This window comes from Sphaerodactylus townsendi, linkage group LG05 (genome assembly GCF_021028975.2).
Source record: "Sphaerodactylus townsendi isolate TG3544 linkage group LG05, MPM_Stown_v2.3, whole genome shotgun sequence".
Taxonomy (NCBI): Eukaryota; Metazoa; Chordata; class Lepidosauria; order Squamata; family Sphaerodactylidae; genus Sphaerodactylus; species Sphaerodactylus townsendi.
Window position 1 is genome coordinate 48,173,255 of NC_059429.1, and position 22,435 is coordinate 48,195,689.

Here is a 22,435-nt window from a genome sequence, read left to right on the forward strand (position 1 = left end):
GGATTGGAACTTTAGAGGAAGATTGTTTCCCTAACCAGGACCAACCTTAGAACATTCCGGGTGCTAGCGATGCCATGGGAGGGACGAGAAGGTCTCCTGCCTACAAGAGAAGGCCCCTTCAGGGTGAGTACCAATGGTCCATTCTCTTGGAGGCGGAGACCTTCTTGGTGGGACCTCCCCAAGTAGTGTCCCCAATCGGGTGGGCTATCACTAAGCCTCCATTATGTACTCGAGAACTCTATGACCGAAAACGGTCTCGGCTGCTCCACATGACTGCAGTCTGTAATACCTCACCAAAGGCGTGGAACTGGCCCATATGACAGCTCTACATAGTCACTCTAGAGTAGCCTTGTTGCGCAAGGTTGCATTGGTCGCTGCACTCCTATTGGAGTGGGCCGTGATGTCCCCGGGAACTGGTACGTTGAGGACTTATGTGCTCCCATTATATCCAGCTGATGGTGGAGCTAGAGACTGCCATGGGCAGAAGTTGTCCCAACTTAGGAGAAGAGACGTTGTTCCGCTGAAGGTGGAAGGTAGAATCGGCCTAAGGTTTGAGGTAGGATCTGGCGATTATACTACTCTATCTTGATGGAGTACGCAAGGTTTGGGCTGGCTGACCAGGATCTGAGTTCCGAGGCTCTGTGGCCAATGTAATTGCCACCAGGAATATCGTTTACATGCGGAAACAGTGCACGTGAATGGATTGGACCTATTAGAAGGGAAAATTGGTGAGAGCCATAAGAACCATGTGAAGGCACCAAGGTGGGGACCTGTGGTTCACAGAGTGTTGTAGTTGTTGAATCCCCTTAGGAAACCATAACATCACTGGGTGTTGTGTTAAACTAAGAACCTTGGAACTGGGAACGAACTGTGGACAATGCTGCTACCTAGCGTCTGAGAATGGTGCTCCTGAGACCCATTCAGAATCCATCCTGCAGAAATTCTAGGACTGAGATCAATGAGATTACTTGGATCCCGCAGTTGTCCCCTGGACCGGATCAAGAATGACCTCTATGTGGAATTATATAACCTTACAGTGGAAGGTCTGCCGGAGACCAGCATGGTATCCATGACGTCCTCGGAGGAACCTTGCGTCTTGATGTTCCGCGCTCAACGACCAGTTGGTCAGACACGGTCATTATGTGTCGGGATAACGAAGAGGACTCTGGGACCAAAGGCCCTGGAAAATGGGATGAAGGGGATACTGCCATCTCCATTATTGTAGAGAACCACGTTCTCCTGGGCCAGTATGTGGCGACTAGTATGACCTCTTCCTTTTAGGCCCGTATGTGTCTTAGCAGTCTTGGTATTACCGGCGTTGGAGGTAATGTGTAGAGAAGGTATTGAGGCCACGGGCAATCTAAGCATCTACTTCCTGTGCCTGAGGATGGATGAGTCTCAAGAGGAAGGTCAGGGTTTGCACGCTCCCTGCTGTGGCAAGGAGGTCCACCATTGGGTTGCCGAAGTGAGAGATGAACTGAAGTAACACTGACCTGTTGAATTTTTTACACTGCTGAGAAAAAAGGTTGCTGACACAGCCAGTCGGCGCTCAGGTTGAGTTTCCCTTTAAGTGTTTGGCCTGGATGCTCAGGACGTTCCCCTCTGCCCAGTTAAGAACTTGCTTCCTAGTGGAGGCCAGCTGAAGGTGACCTCCCTTGATGGTTCAGGTAGATCTCGCTCACTGCAATGTCAGTTCAAACAAGCACCTGTTTGCCATTCACCTTCTGTTGGATGTTGTAGGGGCATAAAGACAGCTCGTATCTCAAGTACGTTGATGGACGGAGAGGAGGTTGGTTTGGACCACCTGCCCAGTGTGAGTACCTCCACCAATGTGGCTCCCCAGCCCTGAAGGCTCAAGTCTATGAAGCCCTGCCCATAGGACTTGTTGGCAAGACCCTGCCCAGTGACAAGGCGGTCCTGCATTACCTCCATCGGAGCTCTGTTTGAGAGACTGAGGAATGTTGAGGGATTTGTCCAGTTTCTGAAGGATCCCCACTGGTGAGGTTGGCGGAAGAACTGCCGTCCTCTGGGATGAAATCTGTTCCCTTGTCTCATGTCAAAGGAGACTGTCATGACTTCTAGAAGATTGGTCAGGAAGAGGAGGGGTAAGAGCTGCACTTGGATTTTATCACCGTGGGCACCATCGTGATGACCCTCTGGGTCTTGACCTCTGGCACAAATAGGTGTTCTTGACTGAGTCGATCATTACCCTTAGGTGAATGAACTGTTGAGCAGGTTGCAGATGGATCTTTCCCCAAATCACGAGGAACCATGGTCTTTTAGGACCTGCATGGTCCGACGTAGGTCCTGAAGTGCTGCTGATACAGATTTGAATCTTATAGTAGGTCGCCCAATAGAGCTGTATGTGTGCTCCCTGTTGGTGCAGGAGTATAATGGGACCTAGGAACAGATGTCGAAAATGCCCTCGGACTGTGTGAGTGACGATTAGATATATGTAGATAAGCCTCCATGCGGTCCAGTGGAGTGAGGATGTCTCTTGGGCAAGAAGTTTTGGTGATGAGCCTCAGGGATTCCATCTTAAACTCTTCAGGTGGATGTACTTGGCTTGATACTACGATTGAGGAACGCTCTCCAGTCTCTGTTCTCCTTCAACACCATGAGAGTGTGAGAATTGGCCAGAGGCCTACCCTGATAACGGTGCCAGTTCTATGGCCTGTGTGGCCAGGAGACAATCGACGGCACGAGAACTGACCACCTACTCTGATCTGGAACTGATTGAAGAGAGGAAGAATTTGGAAGGAGGAAGGTGATGAAATTCTATATTGCAGTCTAATGCCACTTCCTCCTGGGACCACACAACAATGTGGTCTCCTCTCCACTGAGCCCGAAGTGGATAGAGCGAGCTGCTACCGGGACTTCCATCCTAGGAGCCCTGTCAATACAGTGTTGGGAGCGGAACTCATCCCTCCTGCGAAGGAACCACTAGGTTCCCAATTCGTGTTTCTGTATTCCCTGGTGGGACGGTTATTACCTCTGGGTGCAGATTAGATCTGGGCCAGGAGGGGGAGCTCTGTGGATGAACAGATTAGGGGACAGGCCTTGTACGGTCTTGTTTTCCACTAAGGTGTCGACAAGGTCTTTTCCAAACGGCCTACCCCCCTGGAAGATTAGGCAGTCACCATAGATAGGACTGATTGTCCGCCCACCAGGCCCTCAGTCGGGCAATTCTCCGTGCAACCACGGTGGAGGCCATGAGATCCGCTATGAAAATCTGCTATTCTAGCGATTTCCAGACCGCCCCTGATGCCTGGGCTTCGGGGGGTAGAATTCCCATGATGCGGTCTAGCCCACTAGGAGAATGGATGGGTAGCTGGGTTGGCCATGAGCCAGCTGCCAGGATATCTGACCCACAGCAGGCATGAGCTTCAGACCTTGTGAGGGCAGTGCAAGCACTTAACCCTATGCCACGTGGCTCCTTCTTTGGCTATGTCTACAGTGGAGGTAGGATCGGTGGTCTTTATGACCAAAGTGAGGACTAATGGAAGCGCCTGAGCGCGGCCTCAGATCTTTGTAGAAGGGATCCTTGAGGTTACCCTCCCCGTCCTTGGGAGACAATCCTGAGGATTGAACGGAGGTGTTTACTAATGTGACTTGAGGAGCTCTTCCATAACTTGGGCACCACATAATGCTTCCGTGCATTAGACCAGAGGCATTGTTGGAGGCCGGAGTCTCCCATTCCTTCCTAAACCTCTTAATAAGGTATTCTGGCAAGAGCAAGTGGGTTTGGAAGGCTCATCCTGTGGAAAGGAGGTCTTGCTGCCTTAGAACACCCTAAGGTGTCAGGTGCCGCACCTCTGCCGGAGGATAGAGGAGTCTTGGACTCCTGTGACCACAGAGCTGCCACAATTTTGGCGAAGGGGAGTTCCAGGTCCTCTTAGTTGAACACTCCTAAGGGCTGATGAGAGGAGGAGGTCATGGATTCGTCATATCAGGAAGGCGCACTAAGGAAGTGGGATTCGACCCTTGTGTGGCTGTCTTTGCCTCCTGCAGAGGAGTGAGGAAGCCAAGCTCCGGGGACCTAGGTAACCCCTAGTGTGCCCTTGCAGCAGAACAGGCAGAGTAGGTGCACTAGAGGAAGGTGGACTACCAGTAACCCTGGATCCCCTTCATGCTAGGAGGCACTCTAAGAAATGGGGGTCCAGCCCTTCCGTTAGGCTGTCTTCTCTTCCAGCTGAGGAGTGAGGGAGAGCATGCTCCGGGGACCTAGGTAACCCCTAGTATGCCCTTGGAGTGGAGCAGACAGAGTTGGTGCATTAGAGGGAGGTGGACTACCAGTATCCTGGGTCCCCTGTCCTGGAGGCAGCACTTGGGATGCTGGAATTTCAGGGGAGGGAAGAACTGCCTTTTCCTAGCAGAAGAAGGACGGGTCAGTTGTCTCTCTGAATTGGGGGAATTCCCTCCCCCTTCGCCTGAATGGACTTGCCTGCGTGAAGAGGAGGATGAACGTGCGTCAGGACTGCTGCTCCGAAGGTTCCCTGCTAGGCGATCCACTGAAGAGAGTCCCTCTGAGCTCGCATAAGAGTCTTCTGGCAGTGCATGTGGGGGCACTAGCCTTCCCTGCTTCGCGGGAGACTCTGGCTGGATGTACGCGCCTGCGCGCTTTTCTGCCGGCTGCTGAGCCGATGCGGCGCACCGAGCCATTGGCTGCCTCTGGGCAGTCTTGCTGACTGCGGCTGGAGCTCCGGAGGAGGAGGCATGGCAGCTGGGGGGAACCGCTTCCTCTAGGAAGGACCCCTCATGGTTTCTGCGGCTCCCCCATGGAAGGCCTCCCTAGGAGGGGAGAAGTCTTAATCCGCCCTTTTTGGCGGGAACAGAGAATTGGCGAGAAGCGAGTAGCGGGGGAAGAAAGAAACTCAACAAGCATCCACACATGCACACACGGTAACAGGAATACAAGGCTAACGAAGGGAAAGAAAAAACTCACAAAAGAAGAAAGGAGAAAGAATTTTTTGGTAGAAAGCTAAGGAGTCCAAAGGACCCGTGCACTCCCTGATCAGGTAGGAAACAGAACTGGAGATAATTGGAGTCCTAGCCTGAACAGGAAGTGACGTTTTTTGATCCTGCCTCCCTGAGAGGGGGTGGAAATCACCCACCGAGAAGGTCTCCGCCTCCAAGAGAATAAAGCAATACCATCACTCCATATGATCTGGACACTATAGTCTATTGATACAGCCCGAAATCATGTTTGCCTTTTTAGTTACTGCATCACAATGGGGACTCATGTCCAATGTCCTAAATAATCCAGAGTCCTAAGGTTTCCCAGAGGAACCTGGAGGAGTTCCTTCCTTGGAATTGTATCCAAGAGCTTGCTACCCAGGCCCTTTAAAGAACATCTGAAGAATCTCTATAGAAAGCAATTGAAATCCCTAAGAGCATTCTGGAAGTCAATGTAATCCATTAGTTTTTGGAGTAGCCCACCTTTGCACGAGGGTGATGTCATAACCAACCAAGCCTTAAATCTCAAACACTGTGAACTTTTTCTATTTCCAGGGAATGAAGGATGCTTCACAATATGTAGGCACACTGAACACATACCTGAGTGCTTCAGTCAGTTGTGGTTCTAGAACACAAAGTTTTTTGATACACAATTGTGCATGAAGTGCAGCAATAGAAACTGTTTTCTATTTAAGGCTCAGATTCTTTTTTAAATTCAGGGAAATTTACTACTTCAAGTATTCCAGTGATTTAACAGACCATGGATACAAAGCTCTAAAGGAGAGAAATTGCTGAAAGAGGGAAAAACCAAATGCAGAAATGGCCTGGTTAGTTTCTGGAAAGTTTTTCAGTAGCAAGGAGGAATTTGATTATGGGATTATGACAATACATTGTAGTTTAGGAACAACAGCAATTGTCAGACATCCATACATCCATCAATTTTTACAAGACCCAAAAAGAGGTTTTTGGAGAAAAAAATCTATCACGTTATCATAAATAGGCTGATTTCCCATGTATTTCAAAAGTAACTATGGAGGTAAAAGGCTTGAATTATGAGAAAGTCACAGAAACAAGACTAAGAACTAAACTAGAATCAGTTCGATCTCAACAGGGGTCATTTCTAATCAGCCAAGAACAATGTGTCTAGTTTATATACAAACACTATGGAGCTATCGGCTTTTGATTTTTGACTTGGTGGCATCCACGCCTATACTTATATTTCCTCGACACTTTTCAGATCTTGTTATTTGCTTTTTTCTAACCAGGGTCGATCTTTTAACCTCCCTACTCATTACAACTAAGGTTTTCCACAGCTAAGAATCAACAAGACACACAAAACATGTACATCCATGTAAAAATAGATTCAACAGATGCTTAGACAGAACAGCCAAGCTAACCACAGCAACAAAATCATAGGTTATATTATTTGATAACCTAGTGCTCTGATGGGACAAGTATGGGAAACTTTATAAATGAACTATTTTAGACAAAGGCAATTAGACATGTGAAAACACAAGACTATGCTCACTATATGTAAACTTTATTACCTGGAAACAGATGCAAGTTGGGAAGGGGTTCAGAAAAAGGTAGATATCAACTCAAAACATAAAGCCCAGCAAAAAAAAAAAGTAAATGTGAAAGTAGTTTTGAACAGAAAGACTTCCCACAGCTATCAGATAAATGACCACACATATCAGTAACACAGATTTAAACAGCCCCACGACATGCAGATGTGGTTGTCAATATAATCCCGATGAGAGAACTGAAATGTGCACTTATAAACATGGCATAATTTGGTTGGTTACCAAGGGTCAACAGCTCAGAAATTTCTAATTATCACTTATGCAGTTTCAATGAAATGCATTCAGGAAATACCTGTTTGCAGGATTGAAAGCAAAGATTATAGGGGTTTTTTTTTGCTTAGGGTTTTTCTTGCTATTTTCCAAGTTTTTCTTGCCCCCCCCACACACACCCACACACCCCCACCCCCACCCCCACCCACCTCCCTTCTACATGAATAGTTAGGTTTTTCATATAGATTTTATAAATGTTCAATTTGAACAATTCGAACAATGATTTCTGTGTCCAATCATTGTTTTTAATACAATTAAAGAGCGTATGGCTTGCAGAACACCACTAAAATATGTATACAAAATAACAGCATATGTGGAAAGATACAAATAGACTGTACTGTACTCTTCTGCCCTTGTAATCATATTATAACACATGGACAAACACAATACACAAATAACTGCCAAATTGCACACTCTTGCATTTGGACTCCAACACCTTCATCATTTTCCTTTGACTAATATTATAAAAAGCTTCATTCTTTTAATTTTGTAACAAAATCTGGAATAATCACACCAGCACCATAGTCTGTGAGCCAAGGGCATGAATATCTGAGATGAGTTACTGTGAAAATTATCACTACACAAAATTATCATGAATGCGTCTACAATTCTTTAACAACATGAATAATGTATTGTCGAAGGCTTTCACGGCCGGAATCACTTGGGTGCTGTGTGGTTTCCGGGCTGTATGGCCGTGTTCTAGCAGCATTCTCTCCTGACGTTTCGCCTGCGTCTGTGGCTGGCATCTTCAGCACCCAAACATGAATAATGTAAGGGAAATCTGGATCCAACATCATCGCTGGGGGAATTGGGGCTGGATGATCACACATACCCTGAAACATCATGGAGCAACAATAGTAGGAGATAGGGAGGTATGTGTATATGTTTTCAATTAACCCCATGAATGGCACTGCAACCTAAACTGAGTTGCACACTTCTAAATTCATTAAAACAAAGCCATTGGTCTCAGAAGGGTATAAGCCTGTTTAGGATTGTACTGTGAGCCACCTTGATATTCTCTCCAGAGGCTGGTTTAAGTTTTTTGTACATAAGGACTAGGAAATAAGGGACTGTGGATGATAATCAGATGCTAAATATTCACTGCCTCCCTGCACTGTGGCCCAGTTCTTCGAAAGAGATCAGTATTCATTCATTCATTCATTCATTCATTCATTCGTTCATTCATTCATTCATTCATTCATCCATTCATTCATCCATTCATCCATCTATCATTCAGGGTAGACAGCTGATCAAGATACCATTTGATTCACACAGTCCCTTGCCAAAAGGTGATAGTTTTAAGGGAACCAAACAACACCATCCACTTCAAGTTCATCAGCATGCAGCCCCAGATGCTGATTGCTTTTTTAGAAATCTAGTATACCATCCTCTTGTACATGAACATACACATCCTGGATCAATCAGGTCAAAACCTGCTTCACATGCTGATTAACCACTCCAGCAAACTCTGCACAATGTGAGGATGAAAACATAGGACAATATAGTTCATGAACTGAGGGGGAAACCCAAAAGCACACCAAATTCCTTCCTATCTAGTCTTTTGTAAAAATTGTGGGGAAAATAGGCAGGACAAACCTACCAACTTACATACCTTATGAGTATGATCTTTACATCTATGCTAGATATGCATATGCCTTTACCATGAGTAAAAGAGGCATATATCCAAATCAGATTTTTTTCCTTCATGTGTTCTGCCTTGCCAAAAGACCGGTCCACTGGTAGACTTACCCTGAGGGGGCCTTCTCCTGGCGGGCGACGAGGGCATCCTGATTGGGTGATTCCCAACTCATTCTCAGGGAGGCAGGACGAAGTTTGATGTCACTTCCTGTAGATGGGTTGGGCACACCCCTTTGGCCCCAGTATTGGAGTAACGTAGTAGTAGAAAAAGAGAAAACTGTACAACACGTGAATATAACAGGAAGCAACAACCATAACATAGGGTAACAATGAAGGAACTGACACGCACTGTGTCTAACGATACAACATAGAGTCTAATTGACTTATCCGTGAATCTCTAACTAGAAGGGTCGACTGACCCCAGTTTGGGGACTGTCTAGTCCAGATGTTCTGTTAAATTAGGTAATGGTGTGTTGAGTCCTATGTGGATTGGTGAATATTTTGGGAGGGCCAGGATGCCCTCGTCGCCCGCCAGGAGAAGGCCCCCTCAGGGTAAGTCTACCAGTGGACCGTTCTCCTGGGGGCGAGGCTCGGGCATCCTGATTGGGACCTCCCCGAGCAGTGTCCCCATAGGGTGGGACTATTCACCAAAAACATGCTCTAGGACTCTGTGACCAAAAGCGGCCTCATTGTCAGCTAGTGACTGTAGCCTGTAGTGTTTAATGAATGTTGTGATGGAGGACCAAGTAGCTGCTTTACATATGTCCTCCACTGGTATGAGCCGTCTAAGTGCTGCATTAGCTGCGGCGCTTCTCGTGGAATGTGCCGTGATTCCTGGAGGTATGGGTATGTTTACTGATCTGTATGCTTCTACAATGCAAGATCTGATTGTTGTGCTGATAGCAGCGTGTGACATTTGTGCTCCCAGGTTAGGTGCGGACACATTAATTAGGAGTGATTCTGTCTTCCTAATATGTTCTGTGCGAATGATGTAAGCTTTTAGGGCCCTCCTAACATCTAAGGTGTGCCACAGAATTTCCTTAGGGTGTTTTGGTGAAGGGAAGAAAGTGGGAAGCACAATTTCTTGTTTTAGATGGAATGGAGCGCCAACTTTTGGTATGAATGTTGGGTCTAGACGCATCACCACCTTGTTTTTGTGGAACACACACAGTTGAGAGTTTATCGATAAGGCCCTTAGTTCAGAAATTCTTCTGGCGGAGGTGATGGCGACTAAGAAAAGTAATTTCATGCGGAGCCATTTGACGTGAACCGATTGGATTGGTTCAAAAGGAGGTTTGGTGAGTGCGTTCAAAACTAAGTTCAGTTTCCATGATGGAAAGTGGTGAAGGACTGGTGGCTGTTTTTGGCGAACTCCTTTTAGAAAACGTACTATGTCCGGATGTCTTGATGCCGGTACCCCTTGTAGACGGTCCCAGACCGTCGCTAAGGCAGACACCTGTCTCTTGAGTGTTGCGCTTCTGAGGCCCCTCTCAAAGCCCCCCTGAAGGAAGGCTAGCACCTGTGCCACTTTGGGGGACACCGGGTCTGTATTGTTGGACTTGGCCCATGTTACGAATGTTTTCCATGAGGAGTCGTAGATGCGTAAGGTGGACGGGCGACGTGAGGCCACTATGGTGTCTATTACTTTGTTGGAGTAACCTTTCTTCTTTAAAGCTGCGCGTTCAAGTACCATGCGGTTAAGCGAAACCAGCTGGGGTCTGGGTGATAGACCGGGCCCTGAGACAGCATGTTTGGAGGTGCTGGGAGTAGAAAGGGCGGTTGACTGGAGAGTTGCAGAATGGAAGAAAACCATGGTCGTCTTGGCCACCAAGGAGCCACTAGTATGACCTCTGCCTTCTCCCTCCAGATTTTTCTCAGGAGTTTGGGGATGATGGGAAAGGGAGGGAAGGCATAAAGAAGAGTCTGAGGCCAAGGAGAGGTCAATGCGTCTGTCGCCGCTGCCCTGTGATGGTGGTATCTGGTGAAGAACGTTGGCAGCTGGTGGTTCTTTTCTGAGGCGAACAGGTCGACCTCTGGGGTACCGAATCGTTGGGCGATCAGTTGGAAGATTGAGGGGTGTAGCATCCACTCCGCTTCCATGACCGTCTGTCTGCTCAGCCAGTCGGCCTCGACATTTAGGTTCCCCTTGATGTGTTCTGAGGAGAGGGAGCTGAGGTTGGATTCTGCCCAGTTGAGGATATGGAGGGACTCCTGGTAGAGACGGCGGGATCGTGACCCTCCCTGATTGTTGATGTGGGCTTTTGTCGCCACATTGTCCGTTCTCAGTAAGACGTGTCGTCCCTGTATGAGGGGTCGGAAGTGAAGGAGAGCCAAGCGTGCTGCCCTCATCTCTAGCAGGTTGATAGGGAGTTTGGACTGAGTAGGAGTCCATGTGCCCTGGGCGATGTTGTCTTGAAGGTGTGCTCCCCAGCCTCTGAGGCTGGCATCCGTGAAGATTTGGAGCCTGTCTCCGTGTAGGTAGACCTTGCCTGTTAGAAGGTTCTTGAGGTGTGTCCACCACCTTAGGCTGCAAGGCCGGAGGTCTGGAGGAATCGATAGCAGTTTGTTGGTCTTCCGCATGATGAGGCCTTGGTAAGGGCGTAGGAATTTCTGAAGGGTTCTGGCGTGAAGACGACCCCATTGCAACATATCTATGATCGATATGAAGAGCCCCATCAGTTTGGCTAGTTGAAGAAGAACTGTTTTGGCTGAAAGGATGGTCACTGTCAGACGCTGGATCTTGAGGGCCTCGGCGTGAGGGATGAAGAGGGTGTTCAGGCGTGTGTCTATTACTGCTCCGAGGTGTTCCATGCGTGTAGAGGGGATGGTGGAGCTTTTCTGCAAGTTTACTAAGAAACCATGCGCATTGAGACAGTCCATGACGGTGTTCAGATCCGCCTTGGCTCTTTCGTGGGACTCTGACCGGACAAGAATGTCGTCCAGGTAAGGGTTGGCGTGGATGGTCTGCTCCCGGAGACTCATGATGGGTGCGAGGAGGACTTTTGTGAACACACGGGGCGAGGTGGCGAGCCCGAAGGGGAGAGCTTTGTACTGGAAATGTTGTTTTCCTACTGCGAACCTCAGAAAGGACCGATGCCGTGGATTTATGGGAACGTGGAGGTACGCCCGGTGAGATCCAGTGAGGTGAGGAAGTCCCGGCCGGAGGTTCTCTACCGTGGATCTCAGGGTCTCCATTTTGAAGCGTCATAGCGAATGTGTCTGTTTACGTACCGAAGATTTAAGATGGCTCGCCAGTCCCGTTCCTCTTTGGCACGGTAAAGAAATGGGAGTATATTCCGGATCCACGCTCTGAAGTCGGTACTGGCTCTATGGCCTGAATTTTGAGAAGGTGCTGAATGGCCCGCTGTGTTCTGAGTCTCTTTTGTTGATTGCGGTGGACCGGAAAGGCTTGAAAACGAGGATTTGGAATGTGGGAGAACTCTATTAGGTAGCCGGTGGACACTACCTCTGAGGTCCAACGGTCGACGTGATTTCCCATCCATGATTGTTGGAAGTGTTGTAGGCGGGCGCCGACCGGGATCTCGTGATAGTCACTGTTTGGTGGAGCGATCTGGTTGGAAGGGTTTACCGCCCCTACCCTGTCTGTAGTTGTTGTTACGAAAGGAAGAATTGTTAGTGTTGAAATTATAGTTGTTTCGCCTACGGAAGGTATTGGACGGCGTCCATCTTTTTCCGTCCCTAGGGGCTCTAGCAAAGTGTTTTCTGAGATCGGAACATGGTGTAGGGTTTAAAGGAAGAGCCCTGTTCTGACCTGACATACCTGGGCATGGACTTCTTATTTCCTTTAGACTCAACCAGGACGGCATCCAGTTCTGGACCAAATAATCGTGACCCATGATAATCATAGGTGGACACGACCTGTTTAGATTGGAAATCTGCTTGCCATGCCCGGAGCCAGGCTTGCCTTCTAACGACTACTCCTAGGGCAAGGGCTCTGGAGACTAACAGGAGGGCATCAAAGGTAGAATCTGCCCAGTATGAGACAGCCATTAACATCCTTTCCATGCCCTCTCTGATGCCGCTGATGTTAGGCGGGAATTATCTCCAGGATGCGGCGTGCCCAAACGATGGCGGCCCTGCCCATGGTGGCTGAGGAAGCCAAGACTCTGGTGGAAAGGGCTAATCTATCATGTAACCTTTTGAGTGGCAGTCTCCCTTCGGTCAGAAGCGTCTTTTAAGGTGCCTTGTCCGTCTTTAGTGACTAGGCCCCTGATTGTAGGGTGACCACAGGGGCGTCAACTAGAGGAGTTTGAATCATGGCTTGGACATGGTCCGACAGCACATACATTTTCTTCAGAAGTGAGGGATAGCTTTTGTTGATATCTAAGTGGGTCCACTCCCTCTTTATTTTCTCTCAAAATACTCGGGGAGTGGGAGAGCACGAGGTTTCCTCCATGTGAGGAAAGATTTCTTTTTGCCTTTGGGGGCGCCCTTTACGGGCTTTCTAGGTCAGAAGAAGTGGTTGGTTCTTCTGCGTCTGGGGTATCATGGAGTTCCAAAGCCGAGATGGCTTTACGCCAACAAAAGTGCCAGATTTTCCTGTTTAAAGAATCTTTGGCACTGTTCATTGGGCTCCTACACTGGCATCCTCTCCCTCAGAGAAATGGTCAGAAGAATCTGCTATTTCTCCATCACTGCTACTCTCTTCTGGCAGGTTAAGGGGGTCCCTGTATGAAGTGGAGGAAGTGGGACTGTTGGATCTAGAGTCAGAACTGGATCTATTACGTCTCCTATATTTATCTCTGTTATGAGATCTGTGTAGCCGTTCCCTGCGTTTGGATTTCTTTTTCTTGTCCCATAAGGACATTTCCTGCCTAATGTGCTTGTTAAAAGCTTTCATTAATGCTGCAGAGGCCGAAGAAGTGGACCAGGCATTCCTGTCGAAGAGAGATGGGGTGGTAGAGGAACCCCCTCCCCTCTCATCCCGAGCTGGCCTATGGTAAGTGGCTGGGCCCTCCGTTAGGCCATCTGTATCAGCGTTAGAGCTGTGAGCGTCTCGTCGTTGCCTGAGCCTTCCCCGTCTCCCCTCTCCATAGAAGAGCCGAGCGGCTCTCTGCCCTGGTCGTCGTTGGTGGGTGGAGGGCGGGGGTTGGATGGGAGCTGCGCCAGCCTCGTCCCGAGAGACGGTGGTGCTCCTGGGGGAAGGCGGAGGATCAGCGTTCTCCTGGCGGCGCGAGCGCTTTGCGGGAGCCGCATCTGCGCTGTCTTGCGCTCTTTCTGAGCATACCGTTTGGCTCCGTTTGGCTTTTTTCGGCGCCTTTTTAGCGGCCGTTTTGGTTGCCGCGTCTTTCTTCCCCTTTTTGGTGTTGGGAGGGCTGCAAGTGGTGCGGGCGGAATCCGCGCGCTTTGAACCCGTGCGGGTGGAGGCTCTAGTGCCCTCTGCCGCAGACTTGGCAAAGGTGTCCGGTGGGGGGGGGGAGAAGGAGCGCATAGAGGCCATTGTGAAGAGGGCCCAGTTAAACTGCTCCTTTCCTAAGGGAGAGGCTGTGGACTAACAAACAAGGAAAAGAGACTTACAATGGGAAGACAGAGGGAAGAAACGAAGTTTTGTAGGAGAATCCTAGTTGGGCTTGGAGAGACTCCAAGACCTGACCTCCCTGTCCTGAGGCAGGAACAATACTGGGGCCAAAGGGGTGTGCCCAACCCATCTACAGGAAGTGACATCAAACTTCGTCCTGCCTCCCTGAGAATGAGTTGGGAATCACCCAATCAGGATGCCCGAGCCTCGCCCCCAGGAGAAAGATTTATTTATTTATTAAAAATATTTCTATTCTTCCATACTTCAAGACGGAAAACATTGCAGCAATGAAGTTTCAAGGTCATAAATGTGAGGATCTAACCATAGGACAGGAACATTAGCAAGAGGTTATTTTAGCAATGATTATTAAAAATAACAGCCCTCCAAAAGCATCCAAGTTCTGTTACCTTTTGTTCTGATCTTGCCTTTTATAGGATAGTCACAAAACGCCATGCAAATTACTTAAACTCTAGACGGAACTTTGCTCTTTTGATTACATTCTAACACTATTGAAATACTTAGTTTTCCTATAAGATAAATGCGATTTTGAGATCATTTATTTTGCAAGCTGGAACAGAAAAACAACAATTCAATTTCATAAGCTGATCATAGCATCTGCCCTATTACCTCACCAGATCAGTTCTAAATGCCAGCAACTTAATTTAAGGATGAGCACCCAGACACAAACAAGAAGATGTTTTCCTTCACTGCTTCACTACAAATCAGAGGGAGGGGGTAGTATTTCTGGAATATCTTCTATAATCAGAAAACTAAGATTCACCATTCACACACCATGAAGCAAATGTCTGATTCAACACCATTTGCAGAAAGTCACAAAACATGGCTTATGAAAGAGACTAAGAAGCTAGCTGAAATAAAATTCAGAATATTTATGCAATTTTTATTTATACTTGACTTTAAGAGTACAAAACAGAATATGCTGAGAAAGCATTAGCTGTATTATATACATTCTATTGAAAACTGCCATGATGGGAAACACTGCATCCTAACACTTGAAAGAATAAATTGTCATTTACTATAATTTAAAATCATAATTTTCTATAACTTAAAAGGAAACTCCATAATATCTGTATAACAACCCCCATTGTCAATTTACAGTATGACTCTAATTTCGTAGATTATCATTAAGACTAATAGGCAGCCAAATTCCTGATTACAAACCTGTAACATTAACAATAATGAAAATAACTTACCATTCATGTTGAAATGCTACTTTTTGGAAACATGTTGCTAGCAATATTACTCCAATGAAATAATTTTTTAATCTCTAGAGTTGAAGCATTGTCTCCATAAACACAGATAATAGAACAAGAAGACAAGCAAATCCAGGAGCTTCAACTAGGCAGCTTGAGATACGAAAACTATCAAATAAAAATGCCAGCACTGAATAGCAGATCAATATTCAGGACCCAAATAGTAATGCTCATTGATGACTTGTTTTTGAGCTTTCATTATCTATACATATTTAAAGGAACTCAAAATGGCAGAGAAACATGCACACACACCAGGATGTTTTAAGATGTTCTCAATTATATCAAGCACTGCTTGTTTCCATAGCAACCTTAGAGGAGAATTATCGGTTGACTCGCACCCAATCAGCAGTTTTTCCTAAAGCTTTAAAATTGATCTATGTACACAACATCTCTCCACACATTTTATGAAAGCTTTTTTTTCCTGATTCAGTATTTTTTGCCACACACAGAGTTTGGAATTTTCTAGAAAACACTCTGTAATGTATCAAATGTTAAAAACTAATTTGAGAGGACAACTTTTATCCGTTATAATTACACTACAAACATAATATACATGCTTAGTATATTTGATGATACATTACTACCCATTTTATAGGGATGTGGGAACGAAGGTGCAAATTAAAATTATAACAATGTACTTATGTTTTGTGCGTTTTGCATTAGTAATATTGTAAAATATGGCTTCATTAATGGAAAACAGAAAGTGATTTCCCCAGTGCCATTCACAAAATCATGGCTGCTCTGACACCTGAATATAATCTGTCAATAATCAAGTCAAATACAGGCCAAATAGACACACGCTTAACCAATAAGTGCTAACCACAGTTCGTCTTAATGCTGGTTAGGATCCCAAACATAAAAATATTTCTTAAGCTTTCTGAATTATGCCTTGAACTAACTGCTCATCACTTTGGAAGTGGGCTACAGATATGAGGAAACTACTTTAATCATGGTCCAGTCAGTACATGGTAAGTCAAACATGGTAAGTGTATCTCCTGGACTGCAAACCTGCTTCCACAACATATTCTGTGGCCCACCTTCAACCATAAATTAGATAATCACTAATATTAATAACAGAATTTAAACATGGTTTGTTTTCTGGAACTATGTCTTCAGAGAGCTACTATGCAAGAATCTGATGGACCAGATAGAGACTTACAGACTAGCATCCTGATTCCACATGCTAGTGAGGAAGGTGTACTAGATAGTTGAAATTTGATGCCTGTGGGATAAGGAGCCCAAATTAAGCATCAATCTAGCAAGCATATTACTACATTATTTTACATGGAAAGATTAAAGTAGAATTGTATATCAATCCAACACAAATATGAACCATCTTTGTTGCAGAATTCTCCACTTGGGTCCTAGTGCCTACCTAGTTCTGTCCCCCCCCCCCCCCAAAAAAAAAAAATTCCAATACAAAACTAAAAACTAAAAACCTCCATCCTCACGATTTTGTTGGTGAATAGCTCAGGGAGAGGCACACAAAGTTACATACAGGGCTGTGCACATCAGATTCTCTGGCTTACAGCATACAAAGAAAAAACTGCCAAGGGACAAGATTCTTGGTCTGCCTTCAAGGTGAAATTGAAAAGCCTTGTAGAAAATGTAAGGTATGTGCAAACAGCATGGGGAGTCAACCCCCTGGGAAAAAATAACAAATAATGGGGAAGGGAGGGTTGGGGAGGGGAGAAATACATTTCATCAATTGCAAATCAATTAGTTAAAAATAAATACCCCCACATCTGACTGGGACATACCAGAGAGACACCTTTCCACAACACACCCAGCCTAAGGTGGAAATAATATCAACATTATTGAGCCCTGCAGTGATAGGGCAGGATACAAATTTAATAATAAATAAAATGAAAAGGGGGAAGGAAGAGCTTGTTTTGAGTGACTGGTTGGTCTTCCTCGGGGCGGGGCGGGGGGGAATTCCAATCACAGGCACCATGATAATAATTTTCGTTTCTCTATGTGAAGCAAGGGCATATTTTTTAAAATGAGGGGAATGGAAAATAGAGGGAAGTTCTTAGAAAGTAAAGGAGGCAGAGGTGTGTGTGCTGGGGTTGGATGCCAGGGTCTGGGGCACAAAAGTAGAGGAGGGAACCAAATACCTGAACTGAATTTGACTCCATCTCAACATTCTGAATTGACTGAACATTCTCTCCTAACAAGTTGCCTAGAATGGGTTGTACCAGGTCCTGGGAAGTAAAAGTGATCTCTCCCCACAGTTGGTTCCGAGGCTCAATATAAAACCCAAATCTTATGCCTCAGCCTCCCCCGCAAATATCTCCAAATCCTGCCCTGCTCTTCTCACAATCCACCAACTTCCCAACCATATATACAACAAAAGGCTTTGCTCCATATTGCTGCCTGTGTGCTCAGATGATCCAGGTCAACGCCTAAGCAAAGCAGACTAAAAACTTATATTTTTTCAAAACCCTCAATTAAAAGCTGGGGTAAATAGAAATATTTTGGGTTGGTGCCTAAGGAGAAAGTAGTATAGATACCAGATGAGCCTCAAGATAAAGGGCATTCCACAGGTAAAATACCACCACCCAAAAAGTTATCCCTGTTGCTGCCAACCACCTCAACTCTGAAAAAACAGTAAGGACGGAATCAGTCCTTCAAGCACTTTTCTCAAACCCAATTCATGCTTTATTTGCACATAAATGGGAAGCTGTCTTTCTCTACCATGGTTAATAGCACATGGAAGAATTTATTTCTTTTTGGGAAATGGTGTGGGGGGCAGAACTTTAATCCTCTCCAAAGTATTTTTTTTTCTGAAAGCAGTGCATACACATTAAGGTGACATCACCTGGTGTCCAGAAGCATTTGCCTTCAATCTCTCCCCACAGTTGCCTTTTTAACTTCCTAGGTAAGTTAAAATTTAACTAGTACATATTACGTACATATTACTTAATACTTTGACCTTATAATACTTTGACCTTAAAGTTAGTATAGCAAAACAGTATAATAATAATAATAATAATAATAATAATAATAATAATAATAATAATAATAATAATAATAATTTCGCAAAATTAAATCTCCCCCTTTCCAAATGTTGCCATTTCAGTAACAGCTGATATGGAATTAACTTTTCAACCCTTGACCTAGAAAGAACATTTTGAAGCTTTTAAAATAGTTTAGACAGTTAAAAGCTAGCCTGACCAAACACCAATAACTCTGGCATGAATAACTAACTTAAAGCATCCATTCTCACCAAGAAATTTTCCTGGGATGCAAACATTCAACTACACCAGTGGTTCCCAAATCTTTTTGGTCTGCCACCCCCTTGGTTCCATAAACCCATCCCCAGTGCTCCCTACCCTATAAAAAGCAGTATTCAAAATAGTGGTTTACATGACTTACAAGGAAGATAATAACAATTAACATAAAAGCAGTAACAATTAATTACACATCTATTCAAAATCCAATTAAAACGTTTTTAGTTTAATTTATTGAACAAAATTGATTAACTTGATCCGGTCTTACCAGCTTTTCAAAGTCAGGAAAAAAATTATGACAATTTCCACCAGATTTGCCAGTATGGTTCAATAGCTTGATCTATTGTACATAAGTGAATAATTCAAGGGGCCCACCTCCAGCATACCACTGCTGTCCCCTTGCCTCTTAGTGCCCCTCTAGGTAATCACACTGCCCCCCCCCACACAGTGGTAACGTCCACTTTGGGAAGCACATTTAAGAACCATTAGGTTCTTAACTCCAGTGATTAAAATACAATACACTAATTATCCTTTTAACAGCAACAAAGTCATAAGCATCTAATATCCTTAACAGATTACAAGTTCTCTACATGCAGTTTAATATATCAGTCAATAAGGTACAATAATAAGCAATATCCTCTAGTAGCAAACCCTCTATATGCAAAACCCTCTATCTGCACTTCATTAAATATTTGATGAAGTGCAGTGCCTAGAAATGTCCTGTAACAGCTGGTTCAGTATTTCTGCCTTACAAAGATTTTAATTCACTAATAGAACAAAACCTATTAGAACTAATCCTTCCTTTGTAGAACCTCTTTTAACTCATACTTTCAATGAAGTGCAATATTTTTAAATTATTTATCATAGTCATGTTAAACATGCAGTAGATTCAGACAGGTAAGGAAGTACAGTAAACAAGAGTTTCTTTTAACAATATGCATATTTATAATTCATTCAAATGATTACCGAAACAAAGTTATGTTCCATGACAAAATTCTGTGAAATAGTTTCTCTAAACTAATCATTCCTGCAAAACATAAACTAATCATTCCTGCAAACACTGGTCCCTCCTCACTCTACCTAAAGAAAGTGTCTCAGCTGTGTTTCAGGAGTCTCTACATAATAGAAGTAAAAGTCTATGCAAAATAAAGCTGCCAAACAGATGCATATTAAAAGGAATCTATTAGAATTCCCTCAGCCTTACTTGCTCCTCACATACTCATCCAAGGTTCTAACAACTTGTACTGAATCCGGATCACATTACAGAGATCACGGTAAGACATATGAAGTGGTGGTGATGGTAGCATAGACCTCTGCCTAGCTGAAAGGTGCCCATCCTGAGTAGACAAAAAATATGGAAAAACACAAAACCAAGCAAAAAAGCAGTATCCAAGGTTAAAATTGTTAAGTCTGGAATCTGTGGTGGCAGAACAGGATAAGTTATAAAGCTACACACTTTCCGGTTTCTATCTCTCAGAAATTAATGGAATCTCATTCATACCCATTTAAGTAAAGTGTGCTCTTAATTCTGTTTCTGAAAATACAATGGAATACAAAACACAATATTTGACTTGTGTTTAAAGGTAAAAATGTTTTACATCATCATACGGGAATTTTAACCATCTTTATTTCAGTTGCAAAGGTTAAAACTGAGTAGGATTCTAAAATATAAATATGTGAGCTGCTTCCTCGAACCTGTGCACTCTGTTTACATTTCATTTAAAATGTACAAATGATTCTCACTTTCCCTAACATATCTATTATGTTGGTATCAATGCTACATGCAATCTTCATGCAAAATAGTTATTTAACAACATCTTCTAACATACAATCTTTTTCGCTATGTTTAAGCAGCAAACGTTTCCTTGTCAAACCGGTCATGTAAGTCTGCCATAAAAGCTTTAAGCATAAACTAAAGCACAGTTTGACAATATCAACAAAACATTTCTCAGTTTTAATTCAAACATTTCATTATATGCTCAAATGCTATTTACACTATAAAGCTTAATCATCCTTGAAAAATCAGAATTGCTGGCAAATACCCCTCCTCAGATCACATCCCTGTACACATGCTTACGAAATGAGCTAGTAATGGCTACAATCCTCAATAAATCAAGCTTAAAACACATTCCTTTGAGGTATGAAGAAGCAGTATGAGAGCCATAAGCATCAATCATTAACAGAGATTAGAATCCAACCTCCATTTCCTGAGGTGTATATTTCAACTTCATTTGGGGAATTTTAACCATATTTAATTTCTTTTTTAAGTGTTTTAATGGGCAAATTGTGATTTGCCATAGATGTAGGCACACAGTCTCTTCTTCACTAATAAAAAGTTGCAACTCTACAGCAAACATCTCTCCCCTTGAACATATGCTATATACATTTGTTGGGTCGTATATTTGAGGACCAAAGGGGGTAGAATTGGACTCATTCATAAATTTCATTTATGTTAACATATGCATAGTTAACTTCTTCATAGGGGTGATCAAATTAGCCCACTATACCTATTACCACTGGTGCAACAGTTACAACTGTTTCCAGAGCACAAGTCAGGACTCCATTCTGTGTGGACACAGCTGACCCATTAAGCTCTGCATACAAACAAAAGTATTTAAGAATTGGCTGCAATTAGCTAAAGATAAGGGGAATGGATTTCACACATAAGGTACTAACTCTCAGTAGTTATTTGTTCAAAGAACTAAATTCTAAAATTCAAGCTAAAATTAAATGGAAGCAACCATGTTATTACTGATCAATAGGGTCTCCACGGGAATAGGGAAGACAAACAGTTATGAATAGCTGCCATCTTTTCTGCACTCTAGTATTTTATCAAAAAAAGAAAATATACTTTACACCAACACACTGAAGAAGAGAAACTCTTCAATACTATCTGATGTTAAGAAGCAGCTTTTTTTTTTGTGCTCTAAGACTTTGGAAAGCCCTTCCCATGTCCTTCAGCAACGTTAACAGTATTCATTCTTACAGGAAAAGTGTAATACTTGATGAGGTTCAATGTGTATGTAGTATGTTTTTTTGGTCATAAGAGGTTGTTCCAATAAAAAACAAAAGATACATGTATTTGCAAAATCAGGTGGCTTCATTAGAAAAACGGCCAGCATCTTTTCCCAGCATTTATATTATAACGTGCTTACATTATGATAACCTGCTTATCAGCTTCCATGGGCCCTCAGGGTTGCTGACAAAGCATTTAAAATCCTTTTTATAACAAACATTTTTGAAAGTACAGCAATAAATAGAAAAGTTCAGCCAGGACCACCTCTCTAAATTTAGTTCAAAAGTCATCTGAAATAAAAATATCTTCAGCTTCCTTGTGAAGACCGGTAGGGTCTTCTCACCATTCTTGCCTCCTCGAAAGAAGTTCTACAGTCTGGTCACAGAAGCAAAAAAGGCCCTCCCATGAGTTTTGAACAATGTTGCATTTTGACATATCTAGTTTCCGCAGGAAGTGAGCATTCATTGCCTTCAGAAATAAGGTAGGTTGATACAGCTGGAGGCAGCCCTTAACATACTTTGGACCCTAGCTTTTGGGGGACTTTAAAGATCAATGTCACTGTAGCTGGCAATAATATATGATTACTCCTGACAATCACAAGACTCTTGCTACCACACTCTGAATAAACTGTTGATTCTAAGAACTCTCTCTTGCACAGCTTTACGCCCATAATTTATTCAAAGTGTTTCCAGTAAGTTAAGTTCACATAGGAACAGAAAACAAGTTTCCTTAATGGAAGACATTTTCTAAGTTAGAAAGAGTTACCACACAGAAAATTAGCCTAGATAGGTTGTCTAACTCACATTTCTTTCAATGAAAAACCCACCACTTTTCACCAATATTGATGCCCAATGTTAATTGTTTCTTAAAAATCATTCAAGATACTGATGCATACTGTGATAACATAAGCATTAACTGAACAGGGA

At 44.0% G+C, this 22,435-nt stretch overlaps 1 protein-coding gene across 7 annotated transcripts in view; it reads right to left on the reverse strand.

Annotated features, from left to right (window-relative positions):
• PRKACB (protein kinase cAMP-activated catalytic subunit beta) overlaps positions 1 to 22,435 on the reverse strand; it is an 81,889-nt gene that overhangs the window by 32,774 nt on the left and 26,680 nt on the right. For 2 of the 7 annotated variants that reach the window (XM_048496832.1, XM_048496831.1), the window contains exon 1: positions 15,201 to 15,525. The exons of 4 other annotated variants lie outside the window; for them this stretch is intronic. In XM_048496832.1, coding sequence (XP_048352789.1) covers positions 15,201 to 15,207 — 7 coding nt within the window. In that variant the 5' untranslated portion in view covers positions 15,208 to 15,525. Of the gene's footprint in view, positions 1 to 14,393; positions 14,460 to 15,200; positions 15,526 to 22,435 lie in introns of those variants that run through there. One more of the 7 variants, XM_048496828.1, reaches the window with a different exon arrangement.